The following is a 20267-nucleotide window of genomic DNA, read 5'->3' on the forward strand; positions in this document are numbered from 1 at the left end:
GGGGGTTGGTACGACCCCCCTCGCGTTTGGCCCCTGATCGAGCTAGAGCTTCGCGGAAAAAACGAGCGTGCTGCCCTTCACGAGAGGAAGCCGATGATACCCAATTTTAAGGTCCTAGGTCATCGGGTGACCTTCCAGGTCAGGTCAATGACCCGAAAACCGGGAAAATCGGGACCTGTCAGAAAGTTGAAAAGTATGGCTGCTATGTGGTTTTCCGGGGTGCTGATCACGAATATCGTGTTAGTTTTGATCAGAGATAATGTCTTTAAGCATTTTGACCAGGTCGGGTCAGGTCAGGTCAGGTCAACCGGTAGGGGTTGTGACGGGTATTCGTAATACGTGTCAACCGCCTCTGAAAGCTACGTAACATGTTACGAAGGCACCAAAACTACTTCGTAAATGTTCAAATGGTTGCTAAATTCGAATTCAGCTCCAAAAACTAGCCTAGAAACATGTAAAACTCGAAAAAGTGAACCGAGGTCACCCGAGGTCACCAAAGGTCAATGACCTGACCTGACCTTCAGGTGACCTTGACACCCACCCTAATGTATGGGAGCAACATCAAATCACATGTCTGAACGTTTGAAACCACGAAAAGCTTGCAAACGCGCGGCCAATGCGAGCCGACATACGCCGAATCGCGATTCCGGCCAAACATGGTCTCGGAAAAGAGGTCACAGGTCAAAGGTCATTTGGGTCAGGGTCATGCAATTTTCAGGGTAGGTGTGAAATTGATCAATGCGAGGGTACTGAAAGTTTCGTCGCGATCGGCCGCTTTTTACGCGAGTTATTCGCGAAAAACCTTAGGGGGGGTTGCATCAACCTCCCCCCTCCCCCCTGTGCCGGCGAGGGTTAAACTGTAGCAAAAGCTTATTTGTGGGAAGTGATACTAAACGTATACCGACATATTACATACCTATTTTTGCTTGGAACATCAACACTTCGTTCGGCAGCCGCTATAAATGTATTATTACAGCGAATGCATCGACACTCAACGGTGCATATACTGAGTTACTTAAACGGTAACAACACCACCGACGTAGTCATCCTGCGCTGGACTGTCTGAAGAAGTTACGTAGAGACGGCTGGCGCCATCACCTTTCTACATGTTGGTACAACGGGCCTAAGAGAGCTGAGGCTTCAGAACGATCTCGCCCTGGATGTGACCGTACATCTCCTCGCAGCAATCGTACTGCCGTTCTTTGTAGGCCAGCGATGTCGACTCGACCGTCCAGCGTCCGTTGTTGATCATCTCGTCGGTGCTGATGGTCTTGCTCTTCAGCACCAGCTCCATCTCCTCGACGCTGTGCGTCCAGGAGCCCAGTTTGAAGGGACAGGTGACGCGGTCCTGTGTGTCGGTCTGTCGGCGCTGGCAGCGCACTGTGAAGCTCACCGGCGGCACGTTCAGCACCTTGCCGTTGCGGTAGACGACCGCCGGCATCGGCAACACCCAGTTGGCCGTCACGGGCAGCCGATCGTAGACGGTCAGGTCCGGACTCCAGATGTTGGCCGGATTGACGCGCGTATTTGTCACATTGCCGCCGCTCCAGCTCACCCGCTGATCGAGCCACTCCAGCTGCAGCCACCCACCCAGCGTGGCCGTGTTGGCAGACTCCTGGAAGTCCACGTCAACCAGAGAAACGCCGGTGCTGACGCGGATCTTCTCAGAGGGGTTGGACACCGGTCTCACCATCAGGTACCGCGTAGGGCTGAACAGAGACGGGATGGCGAGCTCTTCATTTACCAATACCTCAGTATCGCTGCTGGCAAACCCGGCCACCGCCACCAGAAGTAGGGAGATGGTCACACGAGACATGTTAGCCCAGATCGCCACGTCAGACCTCTGTGGACTCCGTCAGTCCTCCCAAATGCTGCTCGGTGGTCCTCCTCTAGGCCTCCGTCAGCCCCGACTCCGGATGGCGGCACAGCAGTCGACCAGAGACAGGCCTCGTTCAGCGGCCCTTGAAGAACTGCAGGTCGGTTCGTCTGGCACCCGACTTATGTTTGGCTTCGAGATACAAACACATGCATTTTTAAAACCACTGTGACTTTTCACTGGCCAGGTTTGTGTAAACTTTGTGCGCAAGGACAGCAGTTCAATCTTAAATAAACATGGTCATCAGGCCAATTCAGAATTTCAGTCGGTATGTTTACTGTTTACCTCACGATCTAGAGTTGATCGATCCCAGAATGGGAACTCGAATAACTGTTTATGTCTGCCGCTGAGGCCGCTCATAATTTCGGTCTTAACTGATTTCTAGGACTTTGCTGCTTTGCAATGCAATCTTTTTCGCATTGAGAAACTTTGTAACGTCTGTTTAATTAAAAATGTTGCATCTGTAATGATGGATTCTGATTCAGTATTAATTTTATTTAACTTGACAATCGGTCATTGTAGGTTTGACGGCATTTTGCCCCACCAACTTCCCCGGAAAAGCTCCACCCATGGAATTTTCTTCATATTATTACTGTAAAAACATCATCCGTATTTTGAGCATCTATTCGGCTTGTGTCTTAATAATTACTTTTTCGTTGTCTTTCGAGTTTCTATGGTATGTGGACGGCTAAATAATTCAAGATTTGTTGAGCAGCATGCGTATCTCCATTCTCTAATGACTCTTGAGCTAAACTTTGGTCATTTTGGATAGGCGAACACGATGATGATATTTGCATTTGTGTAGTTGTATTGTGTAAGCTCAATGATTCTTCATTCATACGCATAATGCTATCGAGTTCATCGCAGAGAATACGGTCTTGTGATAGTTTTCATTTTAGAACTTACGTCCAAGGGCGTTTTGTGATCAGAGTTCAAACGTTGTTAGTCCTCTCCTCCCCCTCCCACCCATTCGGCAAGCCATTATAGAATAGACATGTCCTCGCATTTCAAAACAGCAGCATAAATGCATCAATCATTTATTCCGATTTCAAAACATGCAGTGTAACCATACATCCCGGGTGCTCGGGTAAGTTCAGCACGGGTTTCACGTTTATTTTCGGAGCCAGGTCATCTTAGTGATTTTAGGTCACTGGTTGATCGTCGTATGGGGTCTAGCAGGGTATGGGTCTAGCACTTCTTCTTGCCCTTGCAGCTCATCTTGAGACAGCACCAGCCGTGGTAGTTCTTGGGGCAGCCCTTGTTCACGCAGTACATGCCGGTGGACTTGCAGGAGGCCTTGCATTTCTCTGGAAAATGAAGAAGACACTTATTAAGAACTCAACCAATCTATTTACATGATCTAGTGTATTGATGTTTGAGGATATCGTGTAACGGCCTAGACCTTCTATTTCTAGTTTCTACGCATAAATTCGTCCCTCTTGTGTTTTGGCTTTCCTTTTGCACTTTCGCCTTTGTGTTCACTTACAATTTATGCGGGTGTATTTGAAATTAGTTTGAAATTGACAATGATATAGTTTGCGTTAGGCGAATTCGTTCATAATTGAGCGATTAACGCTGCCTCAGAATATGTTGTATTGTATTTTATTGTAGTATTGTATTGTATATTGTATTGTATTGTATTGTAGTATTGTATTGTATATTGTATTGTATATACAGAAGTATTGTGTATACTGCACGCACCGCGAGAGACGTAGGGCCGGGTCTTGCAGCAGTATCCACGGAAGTTCTTGGGACACTTCTTGTTGGAGCAGTACTTATACTGGCCCTTGCAGGTCTTCAGGCATTGCTCTGAAAATTATGATAATATGTATGTCACATATTCAGAGTTATTTGCGCACAGCTTTGTGATTGGTTTAAGTACAGCAATAGACATGTTCCATTGTGATAAATGTGATGAGCGTTGCACATTTCGGTTTTCACCATCGTTCAGTGGCATTAAAAACTGAAATGGTAATTGTAAATTTCCTGACAGTGTCTGCGTAAAGAACTCAAATAATCGACGCACTCATGGTGATGACCGGTCGGGTCTTGCAGCAGTATCCACGGATGTTCTTGGGGCACTTCTTGTTGGAGCAGTACTTGTACTTGCCCTTGCAGGTCCTCAGGCATTGCTCTAAAAAAGAAAAGAAAAAAATGTTGCCAGGTATTAGGCATTGTCTCAAAGCTCAAGGGACAAGTATTTATGGTAAAAAAAAGTTATACGGATAATGAAAGTTATCACATTTTAGGTAACAAGGATGCATAGATCATGTTCACTGAATACGTTCAATATCAAGAAATAACCAAAGCTAAAAGTATAGTGCGGCAACCATTTCTTTGTGTAGAATTTGGCTGACAAAAACGTACTCAGAGTAATGATAGGCCGGATCTTGCAGCAGTATCCACGGATGTTCTTGGGGCATTTCTTGTTGGAGCAGTACCTGTACTTGCCCTTGCAGGTCTTCTGGCATTGCTCTGGAAAAGTCATAAGTGAAATTCTGAGACTGGCGGTGATTACTGTACTGCAAGTTTGTCCAAAGGTCAAGTTCATCAAAGGTCCGAGCACATGCAAAACAAATAAAGTCCGGGAGAAGGCGTTACACCAAAAACAGAACAAGACAGTTAATATGCATAGATATCCATTCACAAAATTTACAAGTGTATGTGCAATTGCATAGACACCGTTCTTTTATATTTCACGAGAGTTAAACTGTTCTAATCACTCGTTCGGCTATTACGTACTCTTGGTGATGACCGGACGTTTCTTGCAGCAGTATCCTCGGATATTCTTAGGGCATTTGTTCTTGGAGCAGTACTTGTACTTGCCCTTGCAGGTGTGCAGGCATTTCTCTGAAAAAAATAACAAACATGTGATACGGTCCAATTCCAAATTCCCTATGACACCCTTGTCAGAGAGTAAAATTTATGAGCTGATGTATAGTATCTGTTTTTAAAGCATTTTTACTGCAAAGTCATCCATTTATAAATACGGGTCCCTAGACTTCACAAATAGCATACTCAGGCTGGTGTAGGGCCGGATCTTGCAGCAGTATCCACGGATGTTCTTGGGACATTTCTTGTTGGAGCAGTACCTGTACTTGCCCTTGCATCTCTTCAGGCATTGCTCTGGAGATGAAGAGAAATTTATTAACGAAAATCTTAAGCACTTGTACACGGCTTATCAAATGTAACCGATCAGTTTAACCGTATGAAATAGAAAAATACTATACAATAATTCATGAAGCTTTGACGAATTGCCAATTAATCCAGTAAAGCATGCTAACATGTAAAAAATTAATGCAGGTGCGCATCAACCAACCGATTGGTTGAGCCACTTACTCTTGGTGGTGACCGGGCGGGTCTTGCAGCAGTAGCCCCGAATGTTCTTGGGGCAATTCTTGCTGGTACAATACTTGTACTTGCCCTTGCACGTGTACAGGCATTTCTCTGAAACATTATAGCAAGGATGTGATTCGGAATAGTCGTAGATAAGCAGCGCTCGCGTGATAATCTTTTTTTTTCATAAAAAAGGAGTGAAGAGAAACCCATTACATACTCAGACTAATGTAGGGCCGGGTCTTGCAGCAGTATCCACGGATGTTCTTTGGGCATTTCTTGTTGGAGCAGTACCTGTACTTGCCCTTGCAGGTCTTCAGGCATTGCTCTGAAAAAGCCAATGTTTTCCATAACACCACATGCAAACGTGAAGTGATTGTATTTTAGTTGGCAAGTGAATTGAAATGAAACGTGAAACGTGACATATGATTTTTGAACACAAATTATTGCATTATATTTATCAACTTAACAACAAGTACCAGTATCCAAACTTACTCTTGGTGATGACCGGACGTTTCTTGCAGCAGTATCCACGGATGTTCTTGGGGCATTTGTTCTTGGAGCAGTACTTGTACTTGCCCTTGCACGTGTGAAGACATTTTTCTGTGATGATAGAAGAACCGTTTGTCAATGCTCTGGAAATCATTCAATAAAACTGGATTTTTTTCAAACCACCATCTATCAGCTTCGGCAGCTCCTTCAGAAGGATGCAAAACCTGATAAGCTAAACGAGTTCAGAGCTGCCCGGTCATAACGGCCTTGAGTCCTAACATTGTGCTTTCCGTTTCTTATTTTGCAACCATACCATTACCCATCGGAGTAACGTTTTTTGTTGTGGCATAGTTGAGATTCAAAATATTTACAAAGTAAGTGCTCGATAAAGCGAGTTTCTAGTTTTCACAAAGCGTCTTACTGAGGCTGATGTAGGGGCGAGTCTTGCAGCAGTATCCGAGGAAGCCCTTAGCGCAACCCCTCTTTGAGCAGTACTTGTACTTGCCCTTGCATCTCTTCAGACACTGGGCTGCAATCGAAAATTGGGTTCAGTGAGACGATCCATTATTTATAGGGGGTTGAAATGATCGATTATGGCTAAACAAAGTTGTCCAGCGTATATCATCGCAATATAAAAATGCAGCAAAGTCATTTCTTTTGGAGTGATACACCTAATTGCAAGCAATGCAATGGTGATTTACCTTGAATCGAAGCATGAAAAGGCTAGTGAATTTCTTTTATTTTCAAAGGAAAACAGTGGCAGCGATAGAAAGCCAGCGCGCAATCAAATACTTACGTTTGGTGATCTTCCTGGGCTTGCAGCACCAGCCAATGAAGCCCTTGCGACACTTCAGTGAGCACTGTTTCCACCACACGTTGCAACGCTTTTTGCATTGCGCTGCAACAAGAGTAAATTATTTGCTATTGCTTCAAAAATGAACAGCGAGCAATATAGAAAAAATTGATGGTTGGTGAAGAATAGACACTTATTCCATACTTGGCTTAGATAATAAAACTAAATGACTTAGTTTTCCATGGAGACTAGCATGAGTTGGTGTGATACTAAGTTCAACAATCACAGTTACCGAAGGTTTGTTGTTAATAGTTAAAACACTATTCGTTAGAATTGTGTTTTTTTTCTATTGAAAAACAAATCTGAGCTCCCTGACAATTTGGCAAAAGCTCTATGCAGCATGGGGGCCCGCGGCCGATTAATAATTTGCTCAATGCACACAGTCTACGTTTATGTGTCTTGATGTATTGAATGGTCGGTTTTGCCATGATCAAATAATTAAATATGGTGATGAAATTGACCAAGAACAATTTTCTATAGTTCTACAAGTTATATATAGTTCTGTATAGTTCTATAGTTTCTATAAGTTATATATTTTCGGCCTTATTTTGTTATATAAAAATACGTCTCACTGCCATGTTATTGGTCAATTTCATCACCATCTTTAACCCGCGCCCGGCTGGGGGTCCTGGATTTCCACGCCCTGCTGGGGGGGGGTGTTTGAACACCCCCCTTCTAACTCGGCTCCTGGGCCACGTAGCGATACGCGGAAGGCGGCGTTCGAAAGAGCGTCAAAAATAATGAGGAAATCACTTCGGTCAATTTTTTGGTCAGGTCAAAGGTCAGGTCACCAGAGGTCATTGAAGGCAAAATTTCGCCGATTTCCAGGTCGAATGTCAACAATTTCCAAGAAGCCAACGCATAACTCGGGAACCAATAGAGCTACAGCGCCGCGGAAAAGCGCATTTGATAGCCCTATTAACGCCCTTTCTGAGTAATTTTCTCAGATTTGACCTAACGTCAACGGTTTTGCCTGCAGGGGGCAAAAACTGCAAAAATAGCCGATTTTTTCGGAAACAGTTTTTCTGCAATAACTTTTGACCCAAGTCTTGTACGAGCTTACTTTTACCGGCATCGTGTTCCTCTCGTCAAGACGCATCGAATGAACTATAACTTGACCTTGAAAGGTCAACTTGAAAATTTGACCTCAGGTCAAGGTCATGACCTGACCGGAAAGGGTCATGTTGCATATCAGTCGATCCGTATCGTCGAGCTGAACACATCTAAGGCGTTTTCATCGCTCTAGCATGCCTCTATCAAAAGTTATTTGCGAAAAACTGTTAAATACCATTCGTGACCTAAGATGACCTCAGGGCATAAACAGGGGTCACGGACACCATTTTCATGTTCAGTGTGTCTAAACCACTTGTAATTCAGTGTTTGGGAGTGTTTATAATGTCTTTCGTCCAAAAGAGGCGCATTTCAATTTTCTCCCATTGACTTATAATGGGGAGGTCGCAAAATTGACCTGACCTTAGGTCATCGATAGCAAAATTCTGAGATATACATTTTGTACATGCTATTGCTCTTAGCAATCGCTGAAAGTTTCAAAGCGATCGGTCACTCGGTGTAGCTATGACAGACATTGAAACTTTTTATGAGGTGAGGTCACTTCAAGTGACCTGGTGACCTGACCTTGAATGACCTTGGTCTGAAATTTTCACAACATGTGTAGAATTGATGTATGATAAGGTGTACCAAAAACGGCGGCGCTCCGCGCCGCCGTTTTTGAGATATTCGCGAAAAACCACAAGGGGGGGTGTTCAAACACCCCCCCCCCAGCAGGGCGCGGGTTAATTTATGTGTCTTTTTCTAGCCTAAACAAACTGATGTTTTGGCAAACTTACGCTTGGTGACTCCTTTACGGCAGCACAGTTTCTTGCCGCATTTCACGCAGACCTTCCTCTTGAAAATACCGCACGACTGGCCGGCGCGTTTGCATTTCGGAATGTCTGCAAAATAATAGCATGTGTTGGTTTTCGATTGAACGTGAAAACTCGCATGACTCAGAAAAAGTGGAACTAGAGTAATCCATTAAAAAAAAAAAAACACTCAAAACGCAAAAAGACTAGAGCAAGACGAACAGATGGGATTACTTGCTACAATCATGCTCTGTATTGTTATATCCATGTCATGCGTGTTTTTCAAGCTTCACTGTTTATGACGCAATACTGGTAGTCTGGGACACGGAACTCTATGCGTTTTCTCTAGAAACGCAACATGCTGCAAATCCATCTGAGCGCGACTTACAGACGCAGCGACGGATCACGACACCCTTCTTGATGCTCTGTCTGCAGGTCAAGCTCTTCGGGCACCATTTGCCACCGTAGCGACAGTGCTTGGCAGCCGGTCCTGAGACAGAAGGCGGGCCAGTTCAGTTGACCCGGTGTCGATACAGGTTACACAGTGGTGAGAAATTAGGTGTGAACCTACACAAAGTATGGCACTATGCTGCTGAAAAATGGGAGCTTTGAAATTTACTTTCTGTGATTGATTTGACTTTCCGAAATAAATCTACAACGAAGGCATGCAATGAAGATTTGCTGTAAGGCTAAAACCTTCTCCATGATTAAAAAGAAAAGTAGGAGCTTGAAAACACAATATGGTACCAAAATTTGTAAACACTTCAGAATGAACATTTTAACTTATACTATTCAATATTCATGTTATAAAAAACAGCATACCGAGCAGCTTCCTGCGGCGGCAGCACAGTCCCTTCCTCAGGAAGCAGTACTGGCAGTTCCTGTCGTTCTTCTGGCCGCAAAGCTGACCGTAGGAGTTGCAGGCAGGCACTGAAATGAAACAATGTTTGACGCTTATGTTGTCAGCCAACGATGAGGTGCTTGTTGTTAATCAACATCTCATAAACAATCAGCGTTAAGATAATTACCTAAGATTTCGCTATAGTGTATACCGCAGCTATCTGCAGCTATAAGTAAATATGTATCACGAACCAATGGTGTGTTTTATTTTCATTAAAACTCGTTTTCTAGTCGTCATTGCACATTATTTTCCATATGTCTATTGGCTATGCACTCATAGTGAGTCATCATGCAAAACTGATAAACCACTACATCAATCTGTTTATGGCATGAACTTCACTATTTTCTTAGAGGTTTCAGTCCGTGGTTTTAGTCAAATTGATTCAGCAATGGTGAGATGACTTCTACACAAAATGCTTACGTTTCTTTTTGAAGACGCAAGCGAGTTTGCCGTTCTTGTACCTGCGGCACTGCTTGCCGTCGGGACAGTAGTTTCCAACCTTGTAGCAGCCCTTCCTGAAGTATTTTGTACCACACTTCTTGCCATAGACCTTGTATTTCAATCCACAGTAGTTCTTTCCTGAAACAGGCAAGCATGCATTCCGTTATCAAATGTTAATAATGATTTCACTTTTTGTAAAGTGTCGCAACTAAGTTATTACGAGAACCATGGGATCAAAATGAAACTAAGAACCGAATGGAGAGGTTTGGATAAAAACTGCAAAGCTGTACGGCAAAATACAAATCTCCTATACTCTCACGAACTTGATAGGTAAAAGTTCGCTAGGCCGCATGTAAGTCGTCGTGTTCATCGGAGATTATTTTCGCTGACTATTCTAAGTACTGTTACGCCGAGGGCATCATCCAATATCACCAACACTTTTAACCCTTTTCGAAAACCTCATAAGGACGGTGTTGTGCACTGGATTTAGCATACAGTCCTTTCCGCTTCAACAGTCTCAAAATTGTGGTTCTCTCCACTGTCCTAAACGTGTGGTTTCTTCTATTGTTTCATACTCACTGAGCAGTGCGGCACGGCGACAACAAAGTCCTTTGCGCAGGTAGCAGGGAATACACTTGCGACCAGGGGCGCAAGACTTTCCGAACTTAGTGCACTTCTTGACTGGAAGGAAAAAAACTGTCAGATTGCGTTTACCTACTAGTTGAAAAATATCATTATTTGATAATCAAAATTCATCGCATATCTGAAAATTATGCCATGTTTACATGATAGTTTTTAAAAGGAGCAGTTTACTTTTAAAAAATGCGATTTTTATCTAGAGACATAGTACCCTCAGATTATTCAACATCTTAGAATTTACTAGAGTTGAATGGATGGGATCAACACTCAACAGTTTATGTGAACACAATAGTACAATTTTTGAATTATTTATAATTATTTTCCCACTCACGCTCATATATCAATGAGTCCATTTTGCTTCAATACAATAGTACATCATCATAAAAAATGATTAAGTACAAACAAAATCTCTCAAACGTTTTTTCCGCCCACGCATTCAGGGCATCTAGTTATACACGAGCTGCAGCAAAGGGCACTAAACAACTTACCCTTGTACTTCTTGGGGAAGACACAAACGCGTCTGCCCTTGGAATACTTGCAGATCTTTCCATCCGGGCAATATTTACCACCGAACTGGCACAGATCCGCACAGCCGCCTAAAAAAAATAAAGATCAATCGTCACTCTCATGAGGAAAAAGGCTAGCTCTGCTACAGCAATGGTAGATTGGTTATCTTTTATTAGTAATTAGCTTTAACATAACGTTTTGTGCTAGTTTTATTAATACCAATGCTGTATGGTGTGATATAGACTATATGCAAGAATATCAATGTTTTTTATTGAATTATTTCTTAGCATTGGATTTCAGGATACCTAGTAGATAAGAACGTGCATCAATTACTGTAAGAAACATATGGGAAAACTGTACTTACAATTCATTAATCAATCGATCGATTTCAATTTATTGTTGTATGTATGAACAAATAAAATATCTATTGTCAGAATATCAACATAAACTTTGTCAAAACTTGGTAAAAAGTTGCTGAGAAAACAATATCTTAATTATTTTCAGTCCTTACTAACGTTGCTTGTAGTCTCATCGGCACAATCACAGATTCTCAATGAAGCTCACAATCTACTATAGGTACCTACGTCCTGAGTGCTGAGACTTATATGAATTGTATATCCTGTCGCGAATCTAATACTTACCGATCTTCTTGCTGCTCTGACAAGTCAGGCCCGGCTTGCCCAGTCCTGGAGCACAGTTTTTGCCCTTGGAGCAAATCTCACCAAATTTGTTGCATTTGAAGGTGGCTGCAAACACATGAAAGCATGTAAGACCTATTATAAATTCTGATCATTTATTAATCTATATGACAGGTATATGCAACAATTTTGTGCGAACGAGAACAAGTTAACTTTCTCACCGGGGAGCGCGAGATTGTTCTAATCTGTAGTTTTTTTTGCCGGCATTTACCTAATTTGCCTTTCATTCTAAGCCGACGAGAAAAGTTAGTACAAAGCAAAAGTGTAGAATCTATTATCGGACGGTTGAGCTGTCTCAGCGGCGTGCTCCACACCGCCCGCTTACCCTCCGTAGAGAGGACTGCCACGCAAAGCAGCGCGAGAAGTGAGAGGAGCTTCATGGCTGGCTCCAAAACTGGGACCGCACACCTTCTGGCTGGGACCCGCCGGTTTTATATCATTCGACACCAGACCATCCTCCAAATGTCAATCAGGCGCGGCACAGGGCTGTCAGAAGTCGTCTGACATATCTGTCAGATTGCCTCCCACTCTCGGGTGGTGGGGGTTACAGTAACGCAGTCAATGTGCCCACCGCTGCCGATCGGTCAGAGGGCCAGCTCCGGTTTGGGATGACATTTCGAAAAATTAATGCACGTGCTCAGTGGCCGATTTTTCAGCTGAACTGGGATCCTGCATATCCTGCATGTAGGTGCAGTGATGATCGGCAGAAAGCCAGCTAGTTATTGCTCTTTTAAGTGAGTTCGCTTGTATCCGGTCAGCTTTATTCTGGCCGTTTTTTTGTAGAGTCATGATCGCAAATGATTCAGTTTGAAAAGTTTGAAAAACTCGGGTCAACGATTTAGCCTCCAGAGAGCAAAAACTCCAAACAAAGCCGTTTTATGAAAAGGTTATGCAATGACTTTTGACTCAAGGAAGTGACGACATTAACTTTGTAAGCATCGCGTTCCTCTCGTCGAGACGCGTCGAATGAACTAAAATTTGACCTTGCAAGGTCATTTTGAAAATTTGACCTCAAGTCAAGGTTTCAAAATGGCCAGAAAAGTCCATGCACCTGACCGGAAAAGTTCATGCATCATATCAACCGATTCTTATCGTCGAGCCGAACACATCTGAGGCACCATGTCTCTATCTAGCATGTCTCTATCAAAAGTTATTGTCAAAAAACTGCTGGGGACCTTTCATGACATGATATAGCCTCAGGTACATAAGGAGAGGTCACAGGTGCCATTTTTCGATTCAGCTTGTCAAGGTCACCAATAACCCGATGTTTGAGAGTGTTTTGAACGACGTTCGTCAAAAACGGCGTCGCTCAATTTTTGTTCCCATTGACCTATAATGGAGAGGACGCAAAATTGACTTGACCTTAACCCGCGCCCCACTGGGGTCTGCGTATAACACGCCCTACTGGGGGGGGGGGGGCTATTCATAGCCCCCCCCTCCTAACTCCGAAACTACTGGGCCGATCGTCAAAATTCAAACGGCGTCTGATAGCCCCGGAAAAACTGTCGAGCGAAACCTAATTTCATTGACTTCGAGGTCACCGATGACGTCACAGGTCAGGTCAAAGTAAAAATTATTAGCATTTTGGCTTCTTCACGTTTTGGGCTCTGGCCGCCGTCTTACAAGTCAGATCAGGCTCATTTTTGGTTCACACACTCGTGAACAGATGCTCTAGATACTCTGAGGGTACCAAACTTGTACTTTGATTTTCAGGTCAAGGTCAGGTCATCACAGGTCACGAAAATATTATATCATCCGTCGGTCACGTGACACATGTTTTATGGTCCATTTAGGCCAAACATTTCGAATTTGATGTCGTCTGTGTCATTCGAGGTCATTTTGAGTCAAATTTAGCTTAGGTCAGGTCACTTTCAGGTCAAAAAAGGTCAAATTTTGAAGTTAAAATTTTTCAACAAAAAAGGTGTCTGTTGGATGCAGTTTGAGCTCAGGAACACGATGGTGCTATTTATATTGGCGTACGATGTCAAATTCGTGCTGAAAAATTGATTTGAAAAATTAATAATTGTTAATTTTTTGCAATAATGCGTATAACTTGGCCATTTTTGAAGATATTTAGCTAAAACTTGCTAGAGTTAGTCATAATAATGCGTTCTATCACATATATTCCGGTTTTTTTTCGAAAAAACAAAAATTTTCTGAAAAAAATGTAAAAATATAAATTTTGAATTTTATTATATGAAATTTTCGAAATTTCCAAAATTTCGAAAATCCGAGATAGCAGTTTGATAGCGCAGTCTATTCTAAGTCCTCTCATGCAAAGAAAATGGATCTAGCTTAAAAACTGAGCTCTTGGGAGCGATTGCCGTGGTTCAATGTTTTGCGTCGAAATCGGCCGAACATGAAGTCACTCTGACGTCATTTCCGGCCGACCTATGGTAGGTACGAAGTTCAAATTTTGACACAAGGTGTCAAATTAATGCAGCCAAAGGTACTGAAAGTTTGGCGTCGATACGTCAAGCGGTTCGGAAGTTATTGCAGAAAAACGGGAGGGGGGGGGGCTATAAATAGCCCCCCCCCCCAGTGGGGCGCGGGTTAAGTCACCGATATCAAAATTTCGAGATAGATATTTTGTATACATTGTCACTCTAAGCAATTGCTGAAAGTTTCAAGGCGATCATTCAGTCGGTGAAGCTATGACGAGGATTCTAGCTTTTTGTTAGGTGAGGTCACTTGGCGTGACATGGTGACCTGACCTTGAGAGACCTGAGTCTGAAATTTTCCAAACATATGCGGGAAAGATGCATGAGCACGTGTGCCAAAAACGCAAAGGGGTGTTCAAACATTCTCCCCGCCCGGCACGGGCTTAGAGCCTCAAAACAAAGCAAGCATGTCAGCGGGCGTCGGATTTTTTTATTGACTTATGGTGTCAGTGAATGAAGACACATAGCTCTCTACGACGGATCCGCCGGACAATCCTTGTGCCTTCAATGATCCCAAATATCAGGTATCAGGTATTAAGGTATGACATAGTTATTAGCGAGTCCTCTTAGAATTCCCTGAAACATTAAAATATTTTGGAAGTTCCGAATATACCAAAACAGTGCGGTAAATATGAGCCTCCTCAGGACTATTGCCTGCAGGGTACTTTCCAGTGCAGTGCAGTGCAGTGCATTAAGAAGTACAGTGCAGTGAGGTGCAGTGGTGCAGTGCAGTAAGTGCAGGTTTACTTTTTTCCTCGATATTTTATGTTTTTAGCAGATATTTTGTATTTTTATTTTGTCTTACGTTTTTTTCTTTTACATTTTTGTCATATGCTTGACGCCAGTAACCTCATAACATGCGCTAGATCAATATCGGGTATGTTTTTTATTATGTTGACACCATCATATGCATGGGTGGAGAATGCGGTATGGCAGGTATGGCATGCGCCACACCAACTTAAAAAATGGTATGACAATGCCATACCAACTTTTAGGGTAAAAACTATGAAATTTAAGGATTACAGCTTATAAAAATATAAAATATGAGGTAAAAATGCTTTGTATCATGAACAAGGAGTTTCAGGGAACAAGACAAGTAATCCACTGCATACTTTGTTTAATTAAGGTTGCATCTCGATGCGTTTTAATAATTTGTTCGGTGTCAATTACACTATTTCATCTCAAATTTGATATATACGTTATATGGAACCGTCATGTAATGTACAAAAAGTGCACTGTTATACCTATGTACCCAGATTTTCCTTATGTGTCAACGTTTCTGCTATTAAGCATTGTTTCAAGCAACTGGCGCCATACCAACTTTGAAAACAATTCTCCACCCATGATCATATGTATTATTGACATCATTGTTCTGAAGCCCACTCGCACGTGCTCAGGCGCCCCTAACCCGTTTCGACTTTCAAATGAGCGACAAAAGAGCACAGAGCGCCGGCCCGTCCTGCCCATCAGTTGTCAAACTGCAGCCGGATATGTCATGGTGACGTCATTTGAGAGTCGCCATTTTACAACCGCACTGAACTGCCAGAGGCCGCGATTTCAATGGTGGAACATAGTTGGTACGCATAAGGCTAATGTGGGTTTCGTTGGTATAGCGTCTGGAAGAGTGTACATTCTGACATGACACAACATTTCTATTATTTTTTTAATAAAGCTTAAGGTTCAAACGCGACTTAGTTTGTGATAAATTGAGAGTATTTTGATAAAAGGAACTTCGGCAAAAACGTCATGTCTTGCGATAACCGGTGGCCGGTCACGAGTTTTTCAGTCGCTCTCAAGATGAAGCCGTTACATACCGTCTGCATTTATGGGCTGGTCCAAAAGACTAAAAACAGACTCCAAATGGACGTTTTTTCCATGCCTTTTATTTTGAGTTTTACTTGTAATGGGGCAGCTTGAATGATTTAACCTTCTGATTTTCGAATGTTCTAGTTATATTAGTCTTGTTCTGAACTTATTCGGTCTAAACAGTTTCTTTTTTCTGGAAATATATCCCACTGAAGAAACATGAGCCGAGAACGATAAAATCTGCACTCATCAAAACGGTAAGCTCGATACAGCCTGAATGAGATGACAGCGCCCTCCAGATTAGCTCATAATGTTTTATTTATTATTTCAATAGGACATCCATCGGTGGCGCGACCAGTGAGCATGTACTGACAAAAATGAGCATCGAAAAACGAAAATCGCTGTCGGTGTACGTATTGTGTGGTGTGTAGTCAGAACAAGACAAGTCAAAGTCGGGCGGTCCTGGCTTGAGACAGGAAGCTATGCTTGGCAGAAGTTTCCACGTACCCCCATGAACCTTCAATGAATAGGTCAGTCACATACTTCTCTGGGTGAATAGTGGCTGTTGGTAACCTAGCTTGCAACGTCTTTATGCAAATGGGCGAAACTTTTCCTCAATCAAAGACAAAAAGTATAATCTTACAATTTCATACATAAGCTAATAGCAACCATATTTTCTGCATGTATAGTCGACTACAGAATGATATGCGAAGCTATCAGTTGACCGGAGCGCGAAGTTGTGCCGTTTATCACGCAATCAAGCGTGTCGATTGTGAGCATTGGGACAAAGCTATAATTTGTGAACTCAGCCCGTGTGCTGCGGCACAGCCGACCACTCCAGGCAAATAATTGCCTGTGAAAAGTGGAACATCATTATGTGGTCGACTATACAGGCCAATGGCAGCCTGGGTGGCAGTGGCAGCAGGGAGAACGAGCTAGCGTTCGTCATTTGGCCATTTTCTCCAAACAGATTAAGTACTTTGTTTGCTGACGTTGAATGTGCAAAGGTCTGTGGCTTCTCACATAAATTGTTTTAGTCGATGCTGTTGCTCGGAGCTGATGATTTGTGTGACACAGATACATAAAACTTATTTCGCAAAAGCACACGGTATTTCCGGAATGAGCTGACAGTTCTGGATCAATTTCCGTTGCAACTGTTTGTTGTTGGTTTAGGCTAATAAACAAATAGCATTCTGTTAATTATAAACTATACTTGATAGACGCCTCACGTACCAATGTTTGAACCCGGCAGTTCCTGGGGTATTCGGCCACCCGCCGTTTGTTGGGGGGAGGGGGGGGGGCATTAAACGCCCTCACCCGATAACTCGAGAACCAAAAGGCGCAGCGGCAAACGAAAGAGCGCTACGAGACGGTTTAGATGAGCAATTGAAACTTGAATTTTGAGATCACAGTTCGTGTCAAGGTCAGGTCAAACATCTGAAATTGGGCTTTCAGTGTCATAAATTTAACATCTCGTGCATCGTACGTTGCACCTACTTGTGAGGTTGTTTAATCTTGGGGGGGGGGGGGGTTATTGATCACGGATGCCATGGTAATTTGATCTCTGATGATGTCTTCATGCATTTAGGCAAGGTCGGGTCACGCCAGGCCAGGTCAACCAGTAGGCGTCCTACCGTGTATTCATTGCACAGCTTCGTAACATGTTACGAAGGCACCAGCCACTACTTTGTAAATGTTTGAATGGGTGCTAAATTTGAAATCAGCTAAAAAAAACTACCTTAGAAACAGGTAAAACTCAAAAAAGTAAATTCTGGTCAATGACCTCAAAGGTCAATTACCAAAGGTCAATTCTCAAAGGTCAATGACCATGACCTGGCCTTCATGTGACCTTGACCTCCACCAGAATGCATGAAACAGCATCATTTCACATGTTTGAACGTTTAAAACCACAAAAAGAATGTAAATGCGCGGATAATGTGAGCCGACATATGTACGCCGAATCGCGATTCCGGCCAAAGATGGTCTCGAGAAATAGGTCACAGGTTAAAAGTCACTTGGGTCAGGGTCAAAAAATCCTAAGGGTAGGTGTAAAATTGATCCACTAGAGGGTGCTGAACGTTCCGTCGCGATCGGTCGCTTTTTGGCCGAGTTATTCGCAAAAAACCGAGGGGGTTCCGTTCGAGCCTACCCCCCTCCCACATAATCGCTAGGGTTAAATTGCCCACGCGCTGTATGTCCACGTGCTAGGTGGGAGCGTGTGTGGAGGTGTGGGGATTACGTAAGAGCGCGCTGCTCTGGGGGCGGGGCAGGGGGCGGGTGCGCGGTGAGTCAGCAATCTAGCGACTGACAGGCCACCACGAGGCCCGATAGCACGCAGTGGCGAGCACGTCATCATCAACCAGTTTATTAGTTACACATTGCAAGACATGCATGTAAAGTTATCGCAGACGGACGCATGAGCGGCGAGCGCATTCGCTAAAATTGGAGCGTCATGTCTGAAATAAAACTAAATTAAATGAAAATACACCTGTGTCAGCATTGATCTTATCTTCATAGCTGATACGATATCTTAGCAATGTTATCTGTTGGATAAACGAGTAACAACATGATACAGCAGCCATAAAACCTATGCTGATTTTTTGCGCATAATTTTGTTAAAGCCTGATCACCGAAAAATAAAAAGACCTGGTTACCAGAACTGACACGCGCTTCTAGCTCCCGATGCCTGATTGTTTGGAACGCTCTCCCCGCGGAGGCTGGCTCTGCCCCAAACCTGGCCAAGTTTATGGAAATCCTTCATTTTAAAACTTGCACGACAGACTATTTGACTAAGCGTAAAACTTTCGCTGCCTACAGTACCTACAGTACAGTGCCTACAGTGCCTACAGTACCATCTTTGTGTTAACTACCTTTGTGTTTATTGTACTGTATTCATGCATATTATCATGGAAGACGCTCAAAACCAGCCTTCTTATTTCATAATCTTCATCAGGCAAGAACTGGTGCGTCTAGAATTCAGGATTCCTGTTCCTCCTCCTCACTTCCTTCCTGTCCTCCATGACACTGGAAACCCAGCCAGGTGAGTTAACCAGGTGAGTAAACTGACAGCAAGTCATCGATTGATATGTTCGCTGACTTTGTGCCATTTTTTAACATTTTATCAACGAGTTGGAACAGTTTCAGACACAGCAACCCGGCATGCAATAGGTATAACATATGATACATATGACAAGCAAACAGCGGCGTTAAGTTTATGCCGGTTACACTGCGCTTGCAAATACGCAATTCATGGTTACGCATAGCCAGGCAGGTATCCGTCTACAATGTATTACCGTGCTTCTCGGCGCTTCACCTGGCCAGCATCCACAGCCACATGAACCTCTCTCTGCATTGGTACCAACACCTGCAATGGCACCAACACCTGCAATGGCACCAACATCTGCAATGGCACCAACACCTGCAATGGTACCACCATTATCCTCACCAGCACCAGCAGCGGTTCCAGCAGCGGCATCACAAACCGAGAGGTGAGTTCAGCGGTCACAGGGTGCGCCCCCTCAAATGGCCTCCCTCCTGACAGGGCTGACCTCGGGTGGGGAGGGGGCGGGGGTGATCCACATCCACCGCAGCCAAAGGGCATCAGCCTGACCTGCCAGTGTGGCAGTGGCTGTCGATTTGTGCCGGAGACCATATCGGCTGTCAGCGATGCCGCTCTAAAATCGAATGTGGCGTTTAGTTTATGCTCTTTGTGGCTTAACCCGCGCCCCGCTGGGCTATTCAGCCATACGCGCCCTGCTGGGGGGGGGGGGATTCTGCCCCCCCCCCTGTCTGACTTCCGAGCCGATGGTCGTAGAAAGACGGGGAAAACTCGAAAGCTCTCAACAAGGCGGATCTTAACCCTCGCCCTGGCAGGGGGGGGGGTCGATGCGACCCCCCCTAAGGTTTTTCGAAGATAGCGTAAAAACGGCAGCGCGCAGCGCCGCCAAATTTGGCACAGCCTATGGGGCAACCTTTTTACATAAAACCTGAAAATTTCAGGTCCGGGTGACCTTGGGTCAGGTCACCAGGTCAGAAAAACCGGTACAAGGTCATGGTCAAATTTCAATTTTCTGTTTGCACATTTCCAACTCACAGTTCTTGACTGATTTCCTTCAAACTTTCAGGGTGTGCTAAGTTCACCGAGTTGTATAACATATAGTTCGAGTTTTTTGAGGTCACTGACTTGAGGTCAGTTAGAGGTCATTACGTCATAATGTTAAGCCTACGGGAAAATACTAAATTCGGAAAATACTGGAGATATCCGCTTCGTTCTATCACTTTTGTGCTTTGAAACCACAGTACTTAACCCGCGCACCGACGGGGGTCTGCGCCAACTTCGCACCGACGGGGGGCGGATGACCGCCCCCCCCCTGAGATCTCGAGAACGAAGCAAGATAGCGACAAGCGGTAAACGG

General features: G+C 43.8%; 2 protein-coding genes across 2 annotated transcripts; both read right to left on the reverse strand.

Annotated features, from left to right (window-relative positions):
• Positions 1-948: 948 nt before the first annotated feature.
• LOC122393614 (acetylcholine receptor subunit alpha-type acr-16-like) lies at positions 949-2057 on the reverse strand. Its single transcript, XM_043389827.1, has one exon. It carries the CDS (start codon positions 1814-1816, stop codon positions 1124-1126), a length of 693 nt encoding a protein of 230 aa, XP_043245762.1. The 5' UTR covers positions 1817-2057; the 3' UTR covers positions 949-1123.
• A 919-nt stretch (positions 2058-2976) lies between these two features.
• On the reverse strand, positions 2977-12501 carry LOC122393615 (tenascin-X-like). The gene is made up of 19 exons (XM_043389829.1): positions 11931-12501; positions 11549-11653; positions 10889-10996; positions 10341-10442; positions 9741-9899; positions 9242-9349; positions 8808-8909; positions 8405-8509; positions 6501-6602; positions 6126-6233; positions 5708-5815; positions 5433-5540; positions 5216-5323; positions 4895-5002; positions 4619-4726; positions 4244-4351; positions 3903-4010; positions 3578-3685; positions 2977-3183 (listed from the first exon to the last, which is right to left on the reverse strand). Exons 1-19 carry the CDS (start codon positions 11983-11985, stop codon positions 3065-3067), a joined length of 2037 nt encoding a protein of 678 aa, XP_043245764.1. The 5' UTR covers positions 11986-12501; the 3' UTR covers positions 2977-3064.
• Positions 12502-20267: the final 7766 nt, after the last annotated feature.

Source organism: Amphibalanus amphitrite, unplaced genomic scaffold (assembly GCF_019059575.1).
Source record: "Amphibalanus amphitrite isolate SeventyFive unplaced genomic scaffold, NRLGWU_Aamphi_draft 000544F_arrow, whole genome shotgun sequence".
Taxonomy (NCBI): domain Eukaryota; kingdom Metazoa; phylum Arthropoda; class Thecostraca; order Balanomorpha; family Balanidae; genus Amphibalanus; species Amphibalanus amphitrite.